Genomic DNA, 22,649 nt, shown 5'->3' with positions numbered 1-22,649 from the left:
GAACAACCAGCACTGGCTGAGTTCCATCTCATTGGAAAGGGCCCTGGGCACTAGGTTGGCCTGGGCATCTCTCTCTCCCATCTTTGTCTGCCCTGCAAATTATTTACAGTGAGATTCCTGTCGTTGACAAAAGGAAGCTTTTTTCCCTCCTGTGTGAAAGGGAGAGAGGAAGAGCGGTTTAGATGACATGATGTGGCTTGTTGGGGCTGAAAATAGAGCGCCTGTTGGTGAGGTCTGGAGGGACAAACCGTCCCGGTGGGAAGGGGGACCCTGTAGATAGTAGGTCAGACCCTGTCTGTGACCTCAGATATGGTGTCGGTCGGTGTTTTCCAATAATATGCCATTGTTTTTCTCTATTTTGGTGCCTCTGTTACCTTCTAATGCCTTGATTCCTTCTGAAATGCACAACCTAATTTACCTCCAACATTGGTAAAAGAGTTGAGTAGAAAGACAATTAAAATGACTGAAAATGTACTGTATGAATTCAGTGTTTTGTTAGTTGTTCTGGATCTTGTCTAGTCCTATATGATCAGGACTATTTTCTAAGAAAGAGAACATTAAACCTGTGTATGTACCGAAATGTGTACATTTTGATTAAGTTATAAGTTATGTTATTTTAGATACTTCTGTCAAATGTGTCTCACATGAGTGAGAGGATCAAGTCTGTGTCAGTGCAGCCCCCTTTATAGTGCTAAGAGCAAAGTGCCTGCTCCACTTATTCATTCATTGCAAGAGCTGTCTGGGCTGTTGTTAGCTCCCCAGTCCACAACAGGAGGTTCGTGGCACCTTAAATGGGGAGGACAGGCTCGTGATAATGGCTGGAGCGGAATAAGTGGAATGGTCTCAAATACATCAAACACATGGTGTGTAAATAGCCTTTGCACCACGTCTGTGGCTAGCTATTTGAAACTTGTGAAAGAAAATACATGAATGTGCCACAAAACAATAATTAGGCTAAGTTACCACTTACGTTACATAGGACGTGTAAATTCACGCCCAGGAGACGATAAAGAAGCATCCTGAAAATACATTTTACTGCAACCAACCACGGCGCACAAAATGTACACTGGTACCGAGGAGCAGACAGCCAGGAGACTGACAAACCAGAAGTTTCTCTGTCATCGCTCACTTATCAAAAGATGACACGGCATATCGTTCATTCTAGCGGGAGAGGGCTATACAGACTTTTCTGACTAGCGAACTAGCGTACTTTTAAATGAGAAGCAGCCTAGTTCATTTATGAAGTGTAAAAAGTAGCCGGCCGAAAATGAGTCTGTTACCGGCTGTTTAGCCGAGGGCCGGCACTTAGGGAAAACACTGGTGGCACCGTCTTGTGTTGGTAATTTGGAATAGGAAATAAGGTCACATTGCTGTCAAAATGTAGATTAATGCAGGTCAATGGTTGTTTTGATAAAGCTGCCATTCTCTCCTGTTGCAGTGTATGGGACATTCTGTGGCAGCCTGAAGTCCTACCCCAGCGAGATGCACACAGACTCCAATGAGGTCATCGTACAGTTCCGCAGCGGGCGTCACATCTCCGGCCGAGGGTTTCTTCTCTCCTACTTCACCGGGGACAACAGAGGTGTGAAGCTCTTCCTCCTACACTAACAGTTATGCTGTTTTAATATTGAACACCTGAGTCTGAATGTTGCACCTGTGTCCTGTTCCGTCCCTCTTGGTTGGCGGACAGACAGTGCTCCCGGTAAACCAATCAGCTTTGCCACATGCCATGGCTTGCCTTTCCTCTTCGTTTCTCTGCGCGGGGTGAACCCGGAGCTGTTTGGGGCTGTTTCTACAGGCATCGTTTTCAAACACAGCGTAGACTCTGTTAGTCAGGCCATGTTGAATAAGAGGCACATTTCACACAGTATGCTGATCCAGGAGATTGTAGGTGTCAGTTTGCAAACTGGTTTTGATGGATATCCCTATTTCCACCGTTGTTGTTAACCGAAGCATAATGTAGATAGAGGACTGTTGGTTGATAACATGCTGACCAAACCGTCTCCGTGCGTGTGTCCGCGTGTGCCATCGTGCGCATGTTGATTTTTGTCTTTCCCCACCAGACACGTTTATGACACTCAGGTTAAAATACAAATACCAATACCAAAACCAACCGAGGAGACAGGTCGAAACACATATGAACCATTTAGCTAGCTTGCTGTTGCCAGCTGATTTGTCCTGGGAGATAAACATTAGGTTGTTATTTTACCTGAAATGTATATGGTCCATTTTCTTTGTTGCTATATCTTTGTAGACTTTTGACCCATTTTGAGTTATACAAAATTGTGTGTTCTCTACTCCGACAATTAATCCACATATAAAAAGGGGAAACCTAGTCTCTCCTCGTTGATCCTTCTTCTGTGGATTTTATATGGCAGTTGGCAACCAACTTTAAGGTGTGTTACCGCCACCAACTGGACATGAGCGTGGACTTTTTTCATCTTTCAATCACCTACGTGGGCATATGCTCTTCAAAACCAATGAGGGGATGCAAGAAGTTGCAATTTGTAAGTCGCTCTGGATAAGAGCATCTGCTAAATGACTTAAATGTAAATGTAAGTGGGACTTGAAGCGCATCGTGTCTAAAATAGAAGTTCTATTTTTGGGCCTGGCTATGCAGACGCGTGCGAGCAGTTTGGATGAAATGATTGAATAATATGTAGGTTTATTTTGCAACGCTTGCAACATGGCCGGTTTGGTCAGCATGTAAGAGCGGTGTGTACATGAATCTTTATCCCAGAGGGAGTGAAGGAACCAGGGTCTTCATCCTGTTGTTCTAATAGTGTCCTGTTATGGTCCTCTCTGCTCTACGTAGCTGGTTTCCTCTGTCTGCTCTACTCTGAAGCCACTGGTCAGATTATATTTTTAGCTCTCATTGTATCTCTTCCCTCTCCTGTTTTTTTCACCTCAGATCTGCTGACATGTTTAGACAAAGGCAGCCATTTCTCCGACTTAAAGTACAGGTAAGGGTGTTTCGAATGTAGGGGTGTGTGTCTACGACCAGTCAGATGTCTTCCTTTGTGTCCTTGATGAACTGTAATGGCAATAGATTACTAAATTGATAATGGACCTTAATGGAAAATATTACCCCTTGTTACCCATCAGCTAGTCAAAGATGGGCTTCTCATTTCCTCAATATTCTGAAATATTTATACAATTTAGATTCAAGTATCTTATACAATACGTCTCCATTAAGTCAATTTTGTCCACTTACGGTGTTGTGATGTTGGTGTCTCTGGTGTGAAGAGATCTCTCACTGAACTGTGTCTATTGTTGTCTACCCTCACAGGAAGTACTGTCCGGCAGGATGCAAAGCAGTGGCGGGCGACATATCCGGGGATATTTCCCAGGGTTACAGACATGTAAGTAAAATTCTACTACTGTCCTCAAGGGTAGCCTACTGCATGCTTTTTACTGTATGTTCCCAGGTTTCAAAAAGCAGACAAATGCTGTTTGCTCTCTGCCTCCTCCTTGGGGAAAGTGTTACCACAGACATTGGTTTGGGGATTCGAGGCATCGTTGTGTCCTTCGAAGCCTTGGCAGCAGTGTGGCCCTGACATGTTCTAGTCCCCTGAAGCAGCCAGCCAGCCAGCCATGCACTTGTTTGTTTACTCTTGATTACATTAGCCTGTCCTGTCTTAAGTCAGAGGAAATAAACTGTTCAGAGGCCCCACTTAGACCACCACCGTCCTCTGTCCACAGGTGCTTAGAGTAGTAGTAGGTTTACTGTATGGGCCCTTGTTAGCCAGAGAAACAGACACACCAAAAGCTGGATATGAGGAGTTGGCCCCAGGCTAACCGGTTGTTGCTGTTGCTTTTGTCTGGCTCCTGCTGTGCAAGTGGTTGTGATTTGTTGGGACACTGCTGTATTGCCTGAGGGTGCTTGTTGTGTCATTTCTACCTCAGGGTTCATAGTGGGAGTAGGGGGTGTGGACTGGGTGTGGACTGGGCCCTTTGTTCCCCTGATAAACCCCCACCCTCCCTCAACGCACACACACACACACACACACACACACACACACACACACACACACACACACACACACACACACACACACACACACACACACTGGTTGTGGAGGTATACTGGATGGGTAATCTGTTTATGTAACTGCAGTGCATTTTTCCTCGGCAGCAGAGCTGGGTTTTGCTGTTTAGTAGGTTGCATCCCAGGTCAGTCGAACCACAGAAGCAAGGCAACTGTAAAACCAAACAAAAAGTGTTTGTGTCTAACTGGCTTAGAGGTCTTGTACTGTAGAACGCTTTGGGCTCCTTTAGAGCTAGAGATTAGCTATATAGTAATAGCTATATAGTAATACCATAAGATGTGTAATACTGAGGTAAACAGCCAAACACATACAGACTAAGCACTTAAGAACTAAGCGCTGTGACAAAGTTCTGGTCACTGATGTCCAGAGTCACGTCAGAACCATAGTTTTACCAGCCCTCCCACCTATGGGCTCAAGACATATAAAATCAATTATGATCTCTATGGGGCTCCGGATACCTTTCATGTGGGCCTCCTGGAGGGGATCAACCCAGTTGTGGTCCTCCTGCCATGTCCACCCCTGCCTTGGCTGGTGTATCTAAAAAGAGAGGGGCTTTTCAGACCAGAGGCTTTCTCGGGCTCCTGAGGGTCAGCTCTCTCTTGGGCGTGATCAGGGCTATTGAGTGGCCAGCGGTCAGTGTGACAATGTGACAGACAGCTTCAGGCTTAGGAAGCCCAGCAGGGAGCTCAAGCCCCACAATAATAGGCTGCTTGAGAACAACAACGACGTTCCACCGTCTGCTGCTGAGAAGAAGCACGAGGGGTCGAGGGCTGAGGGACTGAACCATAGAACTCTTCTCCAGAGCGATCGATTAGTCCACGTTGGCTATTGTATAGGGAGGGTTTGGTGGAGGGCCTAGATTATGAGATAAACAACTTCTGTTCAACAGGCTTTGTCTGTCCACTGCACCCATTCAATAGACACGCTCATTAGCATTTAGACTAACACAATGTGTTCCGGGCAGTTTGTTGTATTAATGGTTCCTCAGAGTATATTTGGTATAACCATTCACATTGTTTTGATACACTGCATATAGTTAATTAACGTGGTTATCATACCATATGTCGCCGTTCCGTGTTAAGAAGCACTGTAGTAAATGAATCATTTAGCAATATATTCTGTTTGTTGAAAGGTCATTTGTCTCTCTAGTTAGTGAATATGACCCTTGGGCATTGACAGCAGGGAAGTAAGTAACTGTTGATGGTTCCTCTCCTACTGTGTGGTATTAACCCCCCCCCCCCCCCCCCCCCCCCTGCTAAAATGGTAAATGCTTCTCTGAAATACAGTAGTCAGCAGAGGTATAGACAAGAAGGTTAACCGAGGCAGGACACATGGCCAGTCTCAGTTAGAACCAGACAGTCCTTGGCTGAAGTGTTAAATCCATTATCTAGTCTATTATGCCCCTCCTAGTACCAGCAGCAGCCTTGAACTCAGCCTTGCTCCATCACCAGTCCATGATTAGTCTCTAGACATAACTGACTGGGGCCATGATCTAATATACAAACTACCAGAGCCTATCCATCTGCTCTATCGGCAGACAGACGGACAGGCAGCAGGGCAGCGTTATCTGTATTTACGGTGTCTTGCCCTGCAGTATATAAAAGATCAGGGTTATACTCATGAGGCAGTTAAATCTGTCCCCAGAGCAGCTGTTATTCCAGATAAGAGACTCTGTAAAGCAGGTCCTCAGGGTCCCAGCCACTGGTCCCGTTATGGGAGCAGCAGCCCTCCCTCCCATCCCTCCCACCCAGCATGGAATATGTGCTCAGTGGTCACCTATAACACCTAGTTGCCAGACCAGCCTGTCTGGAATCTAGCCTGTCTGTACTGGCTTTTTACATGGAAAGGGAGGAAATTGCTGCAGGCTGAAATGAGCCGAAACGGATTTTAGCACAGAGCTTTCACCTTGTCCCCATGTTAAAGTTAGTTAGTATATATATTTATTTTAACATTTGAATAGCAATATGTTTTCAGTAATTCATTTTTTTGTCTGTATTAATGTGTTTAAGTGCTTGTTTCAATTGATCCTTGATGGACATTTTTAAAGCGCTCCAGTGATTGCCATGTTAATTGTCATGAATTGTAAATCATCAATCCTCTCTTTTTGGAGAAAATGTCTGTTTTATACTCTTATCTCTGAGGTCATTCCTACCTGTCCCAGTCCTTCATTTCAGCAGCAGGGTGGGTCATTCACTGAGAGGTAGGCAGCTAGCTATTCCAGGGCTATGTTCTGTGACAAGGTACTGCTTTTCTAAGTAACTCACCACCGAGAAATATGTTTGACATTCCTCCTATAGCTACAATTACCGTCATTGTCACCCCTGAGTGCAATCACAATGTGTCTTTTTTCCATGCTTAAGTTAAGTGTGGTGTGATTGATAATGCATGGACCTTAAATAAGATTAGAGTCGACTGTGGCTCCATGTCATGAGATTGCCTCTTTCATTTGTGTTGAGATGCCTGTGCTCCCATTGCTGACACAGGTGAATGATGGGGAGCGGCATTGCGTACATGCCATCTATCATGGGGCGGGGCCAGTCCCTGTAAAGGGGAACCTCAGATGGAGGGATGGTGCATTGTAATGAACAAAGATGCACTGATGGAAGCCGTAGTGCAAGCTTTTTCACTTAGGGAGTCCATGTTTAAATTTGTATGTTTCGTGGCCTACACTGTCTTGATGAAATGGTTTTTGCCATATGTAGTATTTCTGTGTGGTAGTGGGTTTTTGGCTAGCTCACGGTCAGACTTTCATTACCAGTGTGCGAAGTTTCACTCTTCTCCCAGCCTCACTGCGTTTAGTCGTGGTTATCTGTGCTGACTGTCTGTGTCATATCTCTCTGCTTTCAGACATCTGTGCTGTGTAAGGCTGCGGTCCATGCCGGGGTTATCCTGGATGAGTTAGGAGGCTGGGTATCCGTGGAGACCCAAAAAGGCCTGAGTCACTACCCCGCCACCAGAGCCAATGGGATCCAGTCCAAAGAGTGAGTACTGCGGAATGACAAGCCATGATTAAGAGTGTAGGCAGTACGACAGCAGTAGATGTGAATGTCAGGCATCATATGTTGCCCTTAACAGCACTAAAGGCTACTACTAAGGCTGCGCTTTAGATAGGCAGCCCAATTCTGATCTCTGAAAAAGATCGGATGTGAAAAGATCTGATGTGATTGGTCAAAAATGATCAGAATTGGGCTGCCTGTGTAAATGCAGCGTAAGCAGAGGTACTAATTAGCGTCCAAAAACATTACCTACTGGCTTAGGATAGCTCGTAAGATTCTGAAAGAAGTGGTTGCATGATGGGACACCATGTTCTCTGTCATCTCTGCTATGAGTGTTAAATAAATGGCACCAGCCGACCTTGAATAGTTTACCTCAGTCAAAACAGGATTCATCAGGCAGGGCTAGCGGGCTAGCATTCCTGCACTGTTTCAGCGATAAGATTAGCCAGCTCCTCGCTAATGTCAGAGACACTCAGTCTGGCCTATGGCATTCACAGAGATGTATGGTGGAGGTCTGAGGTGGCCGAGGAGAGAATAATTCTGGCCATCACTCAAGCTGTCCGTAATATATTCAGTGGGTGACAGGTTTCTGTCATTTAGAAGTAATGCATGCAAAGATTACCTGAAAATTCATGGATATCACAAATAGGCTTCAGAGCCCTAAGGCCTATAGCTATGTGAATGCATTAAAGCTATATTGGCAATTCAAATGGAGACATTTTGAAATGTGTGTGTTAGGTTTTCACGAACCGTTGAACGCTGCTCATCAAGCAGTCACTTTCTTAATGCTTCGTTAGATTCACTGGCTAACATGCACAGCTGAAATGAATATACACCTCCTTATAGACCTTGAGTATTTGTGGATTTCCCTTGAAAAGTGCTATGTCATCAAATCTACATAAAGCACAGAGCTGCTCCGTTGTAAATGTACAACCTCAGCCTAATACAAGGCTAATTCTCCAAATGCTTGGCCTTTGCTAAAAGGAGTGAATACCTGGGTTGTCAGAACCCACTGTTAATACCTGTTGTCAGAACCCACTGTTAACTGCAACACTCCAACAGTATGTAAGGTGGTATGAATGAAATGCAGAAAGTGTTGGACGCTGTCAAGCCAAGTTTGACATTTTCCCGTTGGATTGTGCTGGATTTGGACTAGAAATGTGGAAAGAAAACATCGCATTCACTCAAGCCCCATCCCACCTCCAGAAGATGTAAGTCTCTGTCTCTGGAAGAAAATATCAATATCTTGTTTGTAATATGAAATTGGATGATGTCAAATCACGATGGATACCTGTGTGGTGTTCGTACTGTATCCACGTTGTAGCAGGATCAGTTACATTTTGACTGAGATACTTCGATTATTTTGACACTCGGGTGAAGTTTAGGACCCACATTTAAAGCGTTTTCTCTTTTTGTAGTTTGACACACCTCTGTAATCGTCCCAAAATATAATTGAGCCACCATATCTGCTTTTTTGAACTGTTCAGAGACATCAGATTCAGGAAGCTGGTGAAAATGACAGGATATTGAGTGATGACTGAGAAAGATAATTCTTCCGACTAGCCCCCTTTAATTCACACCACCCCCGGTGTCTTAATGTATTCAGGTTAATCCCCCAGTTACAGGCAGCGAGGAGAGAAGAGACTCCACAGAGCGTGTAGGAGGGCAGGGGAAACAAGGCACTGGGTCCTGGGGGAAGGCTGATTTGGGAAGAGAACTGGGTGGGGTGACAATCTGGGGATGCTCCTTTGTGGCCACAATGGGTGTTCCTCCACAATGGCAGGCCCTCAATGTATCATTGTAATGGTTGAAGCTAACAGTCCGCCATTGATGGAAATCTTATTTTTCTTCTTCCAGCGGTTCTTTGTCCGATGCTCTCTTCACGTTCGTCACTAATGGTAAGATTTGTTTTGTTCTCAATCGCTACTGATTTTATGCTCTTAAGTGTTTGTATCTCAAACAAAATGTGCTGATTTTATCAGGCAGAAATTTGTCAAAGCCTCCCTACAGCTTACTAAATGAAAAATTGTACGCTGGCATTTCGGACAATTTGCTGATAGGTGTTGAAAAAGGACATAATTCACAGTCAATAAGTGCTAAATGGCAAGGAAAAATGAAAGTTAGCGTAGTCGCATCTTATCTTGGGAAGCATGGGAACCCCTTATCTCCTGTCTGTTTATTTTAATACGGCTGTTTGCAATCTGGCACAGTTTCATCCAGTCAGTCAACTCTGCCTGTGGAGATAGATAGCCAGAGCCTATCTATCTATCTCACAGCAGGCAGGCAGGCCTCCAGGGAACACCCACAAATAATCACATTCACATCATCCCAGAGACCCTGGACCCACTCCAATTTGCATACCGCCCCAACAGATCCACAGAGGATGCAATATATATATTTTTTCTCCACGTTGCCATCTCCCACCTGGACAAGAGGAACACCTATGTGAAAATGCTGTTAATTGACTACAGCTCAGCGTTCAAACAGTGCCCTCCAAGCTCATCACTAAGCTAAGGACACTGGGACTGAACACTTCCCTATTCAACTGGATCCTGGACTTTCTGACAGGCTGCCCCCGAGTGTTGAGGGTCGGCAACAACCCATCCGCCACGCTAACCCTCAACACTAGGGCCCCTCAGTGGTGCGTGCTTAGTCCCCTCCTGTACTCCCTGTTCACCCACGACTAAGTGGCTGCGCATGACTCCAACACCATCATTAAATTTGCTGACGACACGACAGTGGTAGGCCGGATCACCGACGATGATGAGACAGCCTATAGGGAGGGGACCTGGCCGTGTGGTGCCAGGACAACAACCTCTCCCCTCAACATCAGCAAGACAAAGGAGCTGATCGTGGACTACAGGAAACAAATCAAATCAAATTGTATTTGTCACATAGTGTAGTGTAGCGAGTGTAGCGAAATGCTTGTGCTTCTAGTTCCGACAATGCGGTAATAACCAACGAGTAATCTAACATAACAATTACACAACTACTACCTTATACACACAAGTGTAAAGGGATAAAGAATATGTACATTAAGATATGAATGAGGGATGGTACAGAACGGCATAGGCAAGATGCAGTAGATGGCATAGAGTACAGTATATACATATGAGATGAGTTATGTAGGGTATATAAACATAAGTGGCATAGTTTAAAGTGGCTAGTGATACATGTATTACATAAAGATGGCAAGATGCAGTAGATGATATAGAGTACAGTATATACATATGAGATGAGTAATGTAGGGTATGTAAACATTATTTTAGTGGCATTGTTTAAAGTGGCTAGTGATATATTTTTACATACATTTCCATCAATTCCCATTATTAAAGTGGCTGGAGTTGAGTCAGTATGTTGGCAGCAGCCACTAAATGTTAGCGGTGGCTGTTTAACAGTCTGATGGCCTTGAGATAGAAGCTGTTTTTCAGTCTCTCGGTCCCTGCTTTGATGCACCTGTACTGACCTCGCCTTCTGGATGATAGCGGGGTGAACAGGCAGTGGCTCGGGTGGTTGTTGTCCTTGATGATCTTTATAGCCTTCCTGTGACATCGGGTGGTGTAGGTGTCCAGGAGGGCAGGTAGTTTGCTCCCGGTGATGCGTTGTGCAGACCTCACTACCCTCTGGAGAGCCTTACGGTTGTGGGCGGAGCAGTTGCCGTACCAGGCGGTGATACAGCCCGACAGGATGCTCTCGATTGTGCATCTGTAGAAGTTTGTGAGTGCTTTTGGTGACAAGCCGAATTTCTTCTGCCGCCTGAGGTTGAAGAGGCGCTGCTGCGCCTTCTTCACAACGCTATCTGTGTGGGTGGACCAATTCAGTTTGTCCATGATGTGTACGCCGAGGAACTTAAAACTTACTACCCTCTCCACTACTGTCCCGTCGATGTGGATAGGGGGGTGCTCCCTCAGTCATTTCCTTTGTTTTGTTGACGTTGAGTGTGAGGTTATTTTCCTGACACCACACTCCGAGGGCCCTCACCTCCTCCCTGTAGGCCGTCTCGTCGTTGTTGGTAATCAAGCCTACCACTGTAGTGTCGTCCGCAAACTTGATGATTGAGTTGGAGGCGTGCATGGGCACGCAATCGTGGGTGAACAGGGAGTACAGGAGAGGGCTCAGAACGCACCCTTGTGGGGCCCCAGTGTTGAGGATCAGCGGGGTGGAGATGTTGTTACCTACCCTCACCACCTGGGGGCGGCCTGTCAGGAAGTCCAGTACCCAGTTGCACAGGGCGGGGTCGAGACCCAGGGTCTCGAGCTTGATGACGAGTTTGGAGGGTACTATGGTGTTAAATGCTGAGCTGTAGTCGATGAACAGCATTCTCACATAGGTATTCCTCTTGTCCAGATGGGTTAGGGCAGTGTGCAGTGTGGTTGCGATTGCGTCGTCTGTGGACCTATTGGGTCGGTAAGCAAATTGGAGTGGGTCTAGGGTGTCAGGTAGGGTGGAGGTGATATGGTCCTTGACTAGTCTCTCAAAGCACTTCATGATGACGGAAGTGAGTGCTACGGGGCGGTAGTCGTTTAGCTCAGTTACCTTAGCTTTCTTGGGAACAGGAACAAGCATGTGGGAAGCATGTGGGAACAGCAGACTGGGATAAGGATTGATTGAATATGTCCGTAAACACACCAGCCAGCTGGTCTGCGCATGCTCTGAGGACGCGGCTGGGAATGCCGTCTGGGCCTGCAGCCTTGCGAGGGTTAACACGTTTAAATGTTTTACTCACCTCGGCTGCAGTGAAAGAGAGCCCGCAGGTTTTGGTAGCGGGCCGTGTCAGTGGCACTGTATTGTCCTCAAAGCCAAAAAAGTTATTTAGTCTGTCTGGGAGCAAGACATCCTGGTCTGCGACGGGGCTGGTTTTCTTTTTGTAATCCGTGATTGACTGTAGACCCTGCTACATACCTCTTGTGTCTGAGTTGTTGAATTGCGACTCTACTTTGTCTCTATACTGGCACTTAGCTTGTTTGAGTGCCTTGCGGAGGGAATAGCTACACTGTTTGTATTCAGTCATGTTTCCGGTCACCTTTCCCTGGTTCAAAGCAATGGTTCGCGCTTTCAGTTTCGCGCGAATGCTGCCATCAATTCATGGTTTTTGGTTTGGGAATGTATGCGTCGCAGAAGTTAGAATAACAAAGATCTAGGGTTTTACCAGCCCTGGTAGCACAATCGATATGCTGATAGAATTTAGGGAGTTTTGTTTTCAGATTAGCCTTGTTAAAATCAACCAGCGAAGATGAATGCAGCCTCAGGATGTGTGGTTTCTAGTTTACATAGTCAGATAAAGTTCGTTCAGGGCCATTGATGTGTCTGCTTGGGGGGGGAATATATACGGCTGTGATTATAATCAAAGAGAATTCCCTTGGCAGATAATGCGGTCGACATTTGATTGTGAGGAATTCTAAATCAGGTGAACAGAATGACTTGAGTTCCTGTATGTTGTTATGATCACACCACGTCTCGTTAATCATAAGGCATACCCCCCCCCCCCCCCCCCCCCCCGCCCCTCTTCTTACCAGAAAGATGTTTGTTTCTGTCTGCGCGATGCGTGAAGAAACCAGCTGGCTGCACCGACTCCGTTAGCGTCTCTCGAGTGAGCCATGTTTCCGTGAAGTAAAGAGCGTTACAGTCTCTGATATCTCTCTGGAATGCTACCCTTGCTCGGATTTCATCAACCTTGTTGTCAAGAGACTGGACATTGGCGAGTAGTATGCCAGGGAGTGGAGCGCGGTGTGCCCTTCTCCGGAGCCTGACCAGAAGACCGCTTCGTTTGCCCCTTTTACGGCGTCGTTGTTTAGGGTCGCCGGCTGGGATTTGATCCATTGTACTGGGTGGAAGGCAAAACACAGGATCCGCTTCGGGAGAGTCATATTCCTGGTCGCAATGATATGGAGTTGACGTTGCTCTTATATTTAGTAGTTCCTCCCGACTGTATGTAGTGAAACCTAAGATTACCTGGGGTACCAATGTAAGAAATAACACGTGAAAAAACAAAATACTGCATAGTTTCCTAGGAACGAGAAGCGAGGCGGCCATCTCTGTCGGTGCCGGAAACAGGGCTGAAGCACGCCCCCCATAGGCTGCATCATCGTCATCTTCAAGTTCCTCTGTGTCCACATCGGTAAGGATCTATCATGGTCCACACACCGATACAGTCGGGAAGAGGGCATGACAACGCTTCTTCCCCCTTAGGAGGCTGAAAAGATTTGGCATGGGCCCTCAGATCCTCAAAGTTCTACAGCTGCAATATTGAGAGCATCTTGACTGGTTGCATCGCTGCTTGGTATGGCAACTGCTTGGCATCCGGCTGCAAGGCGCTACAGAGGGTAGTGCGTACGACCCAGTACTTCACTGGGGCCGAGCACACTGCCATCCAGGACCTCTATACCAGGCGGAGTCAGAGGACCCTGAACAGCTTCTACCCCCAAGCCATTAGACTGCTAAATAGTTAGTTAAATAGTTAACCAAATAGCTACATGGACTATCTGCATCCTTTTTGCACAAACTCTTTTGACTCCTCGCGTATGCTGCTTCTACTATTATCTATTTACTCCTAGTTATATGTACATATCTACCGCAATTACTTGTACCTCTGCACACCGACTCGGTACTGGTAACCTGTGTATATAACCAAGTTATTATTTTGTATCTCTGCACATCGACTCGGTACTGGTACCCATATAGCCAAGTTATTACCTCGTATCTCTGCACATCGACTCGGTACTGGTACCCAGTGTATATAGCCAAGTTATCGTTACTCATTGTGTGTTTGTTTTTATTATTACTACAATTCTACTATTTCTCTTTGCATTGCTGGAAGGGGCCTGTCAGCATTTGACTGTTAGTTTACACCTGTTGTTTACGAAGCACGTGACGAGTAAGATTTGATTTGAAATAAACCGTTGGTGTTTAGTATAGAGAGCAGAAGTATTAATTCAGACACGTGATGATACAACTGCAGATTGGCTGCATGTATTAGTCAAATTTACGCTCAGTAACTGGACAACGGTACCGATTTTGAAGAACTTGTGATGTGAAACATTTCCAATTTAGTTATGTTTCTTGTGGACTATTGGCCTTAATATGTGATCATTCGTTTATTGCCTCGAGGACTGCTCCCTTTAACAAATCAATCTTTGAGTGGAGAGATCTCTCCGATTGACTTAGACAGCATCAATGTTCACATGACACGTTGACAAATGTCCTGACACTGACAAATGATGCCATGACATACTTTCCCTAGTCTGGAAGCTTCATGACCTCGTCAACAACGTCGATGTCCTGCACTTTTAGTCAAGACTAGCTCCTTATTGACTGTCCTCTGTCCACACTCTCATTATGTTGGAATGGTGATGAGTACAGGAGTCATAGCTGCCGTAGGGTCCTAGTGCAGAAGGGTTTAGTTTGTTGAAGAGTTGACAGTGCTTTAGTCATAGTTGTTACATAGGGTTTTAGTTAGTTGTGGAGTTGACAGGGCTTTTAGTCAGACTAGGTGCTCCTGTGACTGTTCTGACAGGATGTCTCCCCTCAGAAAGAAGTGGGCTTCAGAAAAGCTGGGCTCAGATTCCCCTAATGCTCCACTGCCTTTGTGCTCTTTATTTTTTACAACATGTGACTCCAGTTAAGAGTACAGAGGCAGATTTTTAAGACGTGTACATTTTCCTGTTGAGTCAGTGCTCACCACGAGTGGCTGTGTTATTGGTTCCACATGCGTTTTATGTTAGTTAAGAGAAACAATATACAGTCCCCCTCCTTTGAATTTGGTTTTAACCTTCGTCACTTATAATCCATAATAAACCAGAAAAACTAAAACAAGCAGTCATGTTGGAGGGAGACAGAGGAAATAGTGGGAATATTTTCGTTAAGTTTAATGTTATTGACTTTTTCCTCTTCCTTTGTTGTTTTCTAGACTGTAAGAACCAGTCAGTGCTGCGGACTGTGTCTGTGAGTGCCAGTTCGTGGTGGCAGAGGGCAGGGGAGATGGGTCATCAGTCTGACTGGGCGCCCAACAGCTCCCAGGCTGACCCAGGATCAGGGAGCCGCTCCTGGGCTGCAGACCAGAACGACAGCCTGCAGTGGCTCCAGCTGGACCTGGGGGAGAAGAAGAGGATCACAGGTGAGATAAGAGTGCTACTCAGGGAAATCTCCTTTCCAACATGACTCATCCAAAACGCCTCTCTAAATCACTCTTAACAATAGAAGATAAGTAGCACTCTGTTTTATTTCTCAGGGTTTATTCATTTATTTGGATCCCCATATTGGCTCCACACCCTATAGAGCATGTCTTGCTTGCCCAGCATGCCTTTGGGTTACCAGGCGACGCTTAAGTTTTTTTTGTTGTTGGAATTTTGAGATTTGGTTGTAGCCTACTGGTACATATTTCCACCGTTGCCACGCTCTCTGTCCTGATGAATGGCAATCCCTTCTTACTGGGCCTGCTCCGTGCTCAGCATACTGTAACCGTTAACCGTAATGAAGTAGGAGCCCTGGTGTTCTTGGCCAAGTCATAAAGGATCAATGGCAGAGCTTTGCTGTAGAGTTCCTCCCTCCGTGGCATCAATTTAAAAACAGGCCTTCAGTTTTAACTCTCTCCTGCCTGGCTGCCCTAAGGCGCAACACGAACACATCTGTCGGAAAAATGGGGTCTGTCTCGTGATTTAACTCTGGAGGGCTCACCACTGCCAAATTGTGGCACATGTGCACCACACACACACACACACACACACACACACACACACACACACACACACACACACACACACACACACACAGCGTTAGAGAATGCCCCTCTGTATTGCTCCTCTACAAACAAGAGTGAGACTTACGAAGGCTGGTTTAAATATAGGACCATGCCGGACACGAGAGTTTATTTTGAGCGTCGTGTATGTAGTCAGTAAGTCACCAGTTAATTTCATGCTGCTTTACAACACATTGGGTTCCAGTCAATAAAGAATGTGTGCTTTGTCTGCCGTTTCCGAAATTCAGATTTAAGGAGAACGTTGAATTGATTGGAATGCGAGCTATTGAAAATGGAAGCACTTTTATAGTAGAATTGTTGTTGTGCAACAACAATAAGATTCTATAGTCTGAGGAATACAACCCTTTCTTTCCTAGACGGTCATGCTTCTCTGATAATCATATTATGGATTGGATTGGATTTCTGTTGTCAGAATATGTTCCGGGATTCTTCTGATGGCATTGAGGAGTACACCACATCAGTAACTGGCTTCATCAATAAGTGCATCGACGACGACGTCCCCACAGTGACCGTACGTACATACCCCAACCAGAAGCCATGGATTACAGGCAACGTCCGCACTGAGCTGCCACTTTTAAGGAGCGGGACTCTAACCCGGAAGCCTATATGAATCCCACTATGCCCTCTGACGAACCATCAAAAAGGCAAAGCGTCAATACAGGACAAAGATCAAATCGTACTGCACCGGCTCCGACGCTCGTCAGATGTGGCAGGGCTTGCAAACTATTACAGACAACAAAGGGAAGCACAGCCACGAGCTGCCCAGTGACACGAACCTACCAGACGAGCTAAATTACTTTTATGCTCGTTTCGAGGCAAGTAACACTGAAACATGCATGAGAGCACCAGCTGTTCCGAACGACTGTGTGATCACGCTCTCCGTAGCCGATGTAAGACCTTTAAACAGGTCACAAGGCCGCAGGGCCAGACGGATTACCAGGACGTGTATTCCGAGCATGCGCTGACCAACGGGCAAGTGTCTTCATTGACATTTTCAACCTGTCCCTGACGGAGTCTGTAATACCAACATGTTTCAAGCAGACCACCATAGTCCAGGTGCCTAAGGTAACCTGCCTAAATGACTACCGAGCCGTAGCACTCACGTCTGTAGCCATGAAGTGCTTTTAAAGGCTGGTCATGGCTCACATCAACACCATTATCCTAGACCCACTCCAATTTGCATACCACCCCAACAGATCCACAGATGATGCAATCTCTATTGTACTCCACACTGCCCTTTCCCACCTATGTGAGAATGCTATTCATTGACAACAGCTCAGCGTTCAACACCATAGTGCCCTCAAAGCTCATTAATAAGCTAAGGACCCTGGGACTAAACACCTCCCTCTGCAACTGGATCCTGGACTTCCTGACGGGTTGCCCCCAGGTGGTAAAGGTAGGGAACAACACATCCGCCACGCTGATCCTCAACATGCGGGCCCCTCAGGGGTGCGTGCTCAGTCCCCTCCAGTACTCCATGTTCACTCATGACTGCATGGCCAGGCAAGACTCCAACCCCATCATCAAGTTTGACACAACAGTGGTGGCCTGATCACCGACAACAATGAGACAGAATATAGGGAGGTCAGAGACCTGACTGTTTGGTGACATGACAACAACCGGTCCCTCAACGTGATCGAGACAAAGGAGATGATTGTGGACTACAGGAAAAGGAGGACCGAGTACGCCCCCATTCTCATCGACGGGGCTGCTCGGCCTCCGACCGCAAGGCACCTCAGAGGCTAGTGCGTACGGCCCAGTACATCACTGGGGCCCAGCTTCCTGCCGTCCAGGACCTCTATACCAGGTGATGTCAGAGGAAGGCCCTAAAACTTGTCAGACTCTAGCCACCCTAGTCATAGACTGTTGTCTCTGCTACCGCACAGCAAGCTGTACCGGTGTGCCAAGTCTAGGTCCAAAAGGCTTCTTAACAGCTTCTACCCCCAAGCCACAAGACTCCTGAACAGCTAATCGAAGGGCTACCCAGGCCCCTCTTTTACAATTCTGCTACTCTGTTTATTATCTATGCATTGTCACTTTAACTCTACCTACATGTACATATGACCTCAACTAAACGGTGTCCCCGCACATTGACTCTGTACTGGTACCCCCTGTATATACCCTCACTTGTTATTTAACTGCTGCTGTTTATTTATTTTCTACTTATCTATTTTTTTAACTTAATTTTATTTATTTTCTTAAACAACAATGCTTTAAGAAGTTAAGGGCTTGTAAGTAAGCATTTCACTGTATTCTGTGCATGTGACAAATAAAATTTGATATAACAATTATGAATTGGAAACTCTTACACTCAAAGTACACCAAAAGTACAATTTCAACCATGAGCCAAAAATCCAGTAGTTAATTTCAATACCTTGAGATTCTGTATTGGAATTATGACAGTAATTTCCTATAATGATAGTTGTGCTGCGTCTCCATATAACCCACAATGCCGTGTGTAATGTGGAGTAATGACATGTTGCGGGTCGCCTGTCTGCCGCCATATTGTTCTGGCCCAGTGCCAGGTGCTCATTTGCCACAAAAATGCTCAATCATACTGTCCGGGAGCTGCAAATGACTGTGAAGGTTTCCACGTGGTGGTGCAGTGATTGTTCTGCTCTCTGAGGTGATGTCTCCTGTCCCTGTTCCAGTACATTCCAGGACTGACCAATGGGTGACATCACTGCCCCGGAGACGGAGAGAAAAAATTAAAGGGGGGAGGTGAAACATGCTGAACAATAGAAAGAAAATGCGACATTTTGACTGGAGTTTCATGCGCTCTGTTTTTGTTTTACAGGAATTATCACGACTGGCTCTACAATGTTGAACTATGACTACTATGTGATGAGCTTCGTGATCGATCACAAGGAAAGTCGTCGGTGGAGGACCTACACACAGAACAACAGAACACAAAACATGGTGAGTATTCCAAACCCAGTTATCTGATATCTCACTTCCATATTCAATTGCCTGTTATGTCTATTGTTCCATAATGAACTGTCTTTATACATTATTGTACAACAACAGACATTCCTATATGCATAATCAATGTCTTCTGTTACCATGAGTCACAAGAATGCCTGCCGGTCCCTCTGACCCTCTCCTCTCTGTCTCTCTCTCCCTTTGTCTCCCCCTTTCTCCCGGTCAGATATTTGAGGGGAACCAGGACAGTCTGCATCAGACCAGGAACACCTTCCACCCTCCAATCATAGCCCGCTATTTGCGCATCATACCTCACACCTGGCACCAGAGGATTGCCATGAGGGTAGAGCTGCTGGGCTGTAACTATGTCAGAGGTACAAATCCTAACCGTATCTAACCTGACTACAGCAGAAATATATCAGTCTGGTTGAGTGGGTCTGGCTGCAGGACCAGATGGTGTTATCAGTGAGTCAGTAATTGCGATTGATGACTGCCTTTTAGAGAAGCTTTGGTGAGGAGGATCAGTTCCTGTAGGGAACTGACCTATTGTTTTACAGTACATTTACAATAAAGTGGGGAAGTAGGATAGATCTGTAATTTTGCTGAATGTTATTGGCACACCTGTTGATCGTTCAACGCTCACTCTCTCTCACTCGCTACCACTCCTCTACTCTGCTCCCTTTCCCTCTTTACCCTCAGTGAACATGTCATCCCAGGTCACCCTGGAGACGGTACCCACCAAACCCAAGCCTCCGGTGGGGGACGAGGAGATCACTGAGCCGGTGCCCTCCCAGGCAGACCTAGGTACCCATCTCATTAAAACACTGCTTCCACCAGATGTTTGTTTGTGTAATAGCTGGCTAACATGCTCTCTCCTCTCTATTCACAGTCAAGCTGGCCATCATCATCGTACCCACAGTCTTATCTGTGGTGCTCATTGGGATTTGTCTATTCAAGATGCTGCAGAAGTAAGTGGCTGGTTCATGTCATTTGAATAGATAATGTAATGCTTTTAGAGACTGTAGTGTAAGGTTGTGTAAGAAGAGCTTGCACCTTAATGACTCATAGGTTTCCTGTCCCCATGACAACGTGACTGACGAGCTCAGAGTGGCCTGACCTTATATGGCCCCATAGCAGCGGGTTCTCCCTACCTTGTGCCTACTCTCTATACTATGTCTGTTAATTATGTGTGGGAGATGTCGTCTGCCTGCCTGTGTGTCTGTGTCAGTATGGATGTGCCTGAGGAGGAGATCTTTTCAGGAAAAGAAAGAGGGAAGGAGATGGAATAGATTTGATCGAGGGAGAGATGTATGGGACAATGAGGGCCAGGGAGATTCCTAGAACGGTCCTTTTGAAATGGCTGCCTGTCTGTTGCTCAGCTAACACAACAGGCCTGACCACCAACACAACCACAGTCATTCGTGTCAGTGAGAGAACACTGGAGGAGGATGCACAACACATGTGGATGTATACCATTCATCTTTTTACTGTCAACCTTTGTTGTCTTTTGTTATGTGGAGGTGGAAGATAGAGGGGCTTAAAGGCATCCTCAAGCTTCCCAGCCAAAACAGTTCGGAGGAGTTTGCACTTATATTCTGATGACATTTTGTGAAATGTTTGTTTGGTCGGCTGTTCGGGCACTTTGTCTTTGTCTGTGATTGGTCGACAGTAGGGATTATAGGGCCTTCTTAGTGGCACAGCGGTCTAAGGTACCGCAGTGCTGGAGGCATCACTACAGATCCGGGTTCGATCCCGGGCTGTGTCGCAGCCGGCCGCAACCGGGAGACCCATGAGGCGGCGCACAATTGGCCAAGCATCGTCCGGGTTAGGGGAGGGTTTGGCCGGCCGGGATGTCCTTGTCCCATACTGCTCTAGCGACTCCTTGTGGAGGCCGGCGCATGCATACTGACTTTGGTCTCCAGCTGTACGGTGTTTCCTCTGACACATTGGTGCGGCTGGCTTCCGGGTAAAGCGAGCAGTGTGTCAAGAAGCAGTGTGGCTTGGCGGGGTCGTGTTTCGGAGGACGCGTGGCTCTCAACCTTTGCCTCTCCCAAGTCTGTCCGGGAGTTGAAGTGATGGGGCAAGACTGTAACTGCCAATTTGGATATCACAAAATTGGGGAGAAAAAGGGGTAAAAAGTGCACACAAAAAACAAAAACAGTAGGGATTATTTAATAAAGTCTTTGTTGCCATTCAATGAGAGACGACTGGTTTTCATGCAGTTTTTTTTCATTAAGAAATAATGAACCAAACAACTTGGTTAGATGAAAAATTACGCGTACGCGACTAAGATCTCTGCGAAAATGTCAAAATGAATGACAGATTCCTTGAGTCTTCGTTCAGACAATATTTTGGGGAATATTCACAGGTGGAAACTTTCCGTGGGAATATATGGGAATTAATGGAAATGTAATATTAATACCATTTAAATGTAGATGTTTTTTGCATTGGATATATTTACCATATATGGAGACAGAAACAGAAACCTTTTACCTTATCATAAGTAGACGTAATTGCAAATTATTAAAATCCTTCCAATAGAAAACAATATATTTAGTTACGAATTGAACTTTAATTAAATGAGTTGACTCGTTGTCAGGCTCAAAAAGCCTCAAATATGCCTGGATGGCCACCAGTTTTTCAACCCTAGTATTGGTCAGCCTGTTGTGTGTGTGTGTGTGTTCCCAAACAAGGACCAATTGCGCTCTGAGGCGGCTGATGTTTGTGGGATTTGGAGGATGATTGAGGCGACAGGGGAAAGAGCCTCAGATCCACAAAGTCCCTTCCACCAGGTGGCTGATGAGATATGTTGGCAAGACTTCCATATTGCATCTCCATCCAAAAGCCCCTGCTTGGAAGTGTACTTTGCCAGACTGCCAAGAACCTTGCCCTCATCCACGCCAAGGTGGCGAGACACGGTAGTGATGACACCATTGGCCTTGTTGATCTCTGCACCAGACAGGATGCTCTTGCCAGCATACTTGTGGTCCAACATGTACGCTGCAGCGATACACGCTGGGCTTCAGGCAGAAGTCTTCAGCTTTTTGATGTATTTCAGAACTGCAGTGTCCTCTGCTTGGAGCAACAGTGAAGTGGGCAGGGTAGTACGGATCTCTTCTCTTACATCTGCAAGCAGAGTCTGAACATCAGACAGGATGGCATTGTCTCCTTCAATCCGTGCAATGGCTACTGCTATAGGTTTCAAGCTGCTTACCTCTCTCCCAAAATACATAATCCAGGAGAATCCTCTTGATGTGGCTGCCTATATCAGCAGACTGCGATATGGCCATTTCTTGGAGAGACTCCTTCCCCTCCAGGAGATTGTCAAACATGATGACAACACCACCAGAACGGGTGTTGCTCGGCAGCTTCAATGTGGTGCTCTTATTCTTCTCACTTTGCTTGGTGAAGTAGATTGCTGCTATAACTTGATGACCCTTCATATACCTAACCATTTTCCTTGGCTCTCTTCTAGAGTGTATCCATTGTTTTCAGTGCCATGATGTCCTTGAGGAGCAGATTCAATGCATGAGCAGCACAGCCAATGGGTATGATGTGAGGGTAGGACTCCTCCACTAGATCAAGCAGCCTTCATGTTCGCAGCATTGTCTGTCACCAGTGCAAATACTTTCTGTTGTCTAAGGTCATTGATGACTGCCTTCAGCTCATCTGCAATGTAGAGACCGGTGTGTCTGTGGTCCCTTGTGTCTGTGCTCTTGTAGAATACTGGTTGAGGGGTGGAGATAATGTAGTTAATTATTCCTTGCCCATGAACATTCAACCTCCCTGTAATGTAGAGACTGGTGTGTCTGTTGTCCCTTGTGTCTTTGCTCTTGTAGAATACTGGTTGAGGGGTGGAGATGATGTAGCTAATTATTCCTTGCCCATGAACATTCAACCTCCCATCAGAGATGATTGCAATACAGT

The 22,649-nt window shown here is 46.0% G+C and overlaps 1 protein-coding gene across 1 annotated transcript in view; it reads left to right on the top strand.

Annotated features, from left to right (window-relative positions):
* The window catches only part of LOC129825078 (discoidin, CUB and LCCL domain-containing protein 1-like), a 46,879-nt gene that overhangs the window by 9,712 nt on the left and 14,518 nt on the right, over positions 1–22,649 (top strand). The window contains exons 3-12 of the mRNA XM_055884837.1: positions 1,439–1,582; positions 2,912–2,963; positions 3,290–3,362; positions 6,897–7,030; positions 8,903–8,943; positions 14,952–15,158; positions 18,598–18,719; positions 18,949–19,096; positions 19,422–19,526; positions 19,612–19,690. Coding sequence (XP_055740812.1) covers positions 1,439–1,582; positions 2,912–2,963; positions 3,290–3,362; positions 6,897–7,030; positions 8,903–8,943; positions 14,952–15,158; positions 18,598–18,719; positions 18,949–19,096; positions 19,422–19,526; positions 19,612–19,690 — 1,105 coding nt within the window. The remainder of the gene's footprint in view (positions 1–1,438; positions 1,583–2,911; positions 2,964–3,289; positions 3,363–6,896; positions 7,031–8,902; positions 8,944–14,951; positions 15,159–18,597; positions 18,720–18,948; positions 19,097–19,421; positions 19,527–19,611; positions 19,691–22,649) is intronic.

Source organism: Salvelinus fontinalis, chromosome 27 (genome assembly GCF_029448725.1).
Source record: "Salvelinus fontinalis isolate EN_2023a chromosome 27, ASM2944872v1, whole genome shotgun sequence".
Lineage (NCBI taxonomy): Eukaryota > Metazoa > Chordata > Actinopteri > Salmoniformes > Salmonidae > Salvelinus > Salvelinus fontinalis.
Note: the sequence above shows the minus strand (reverse complement) of the source record. Positions and strands in the feature narration are given on the sequence as shown.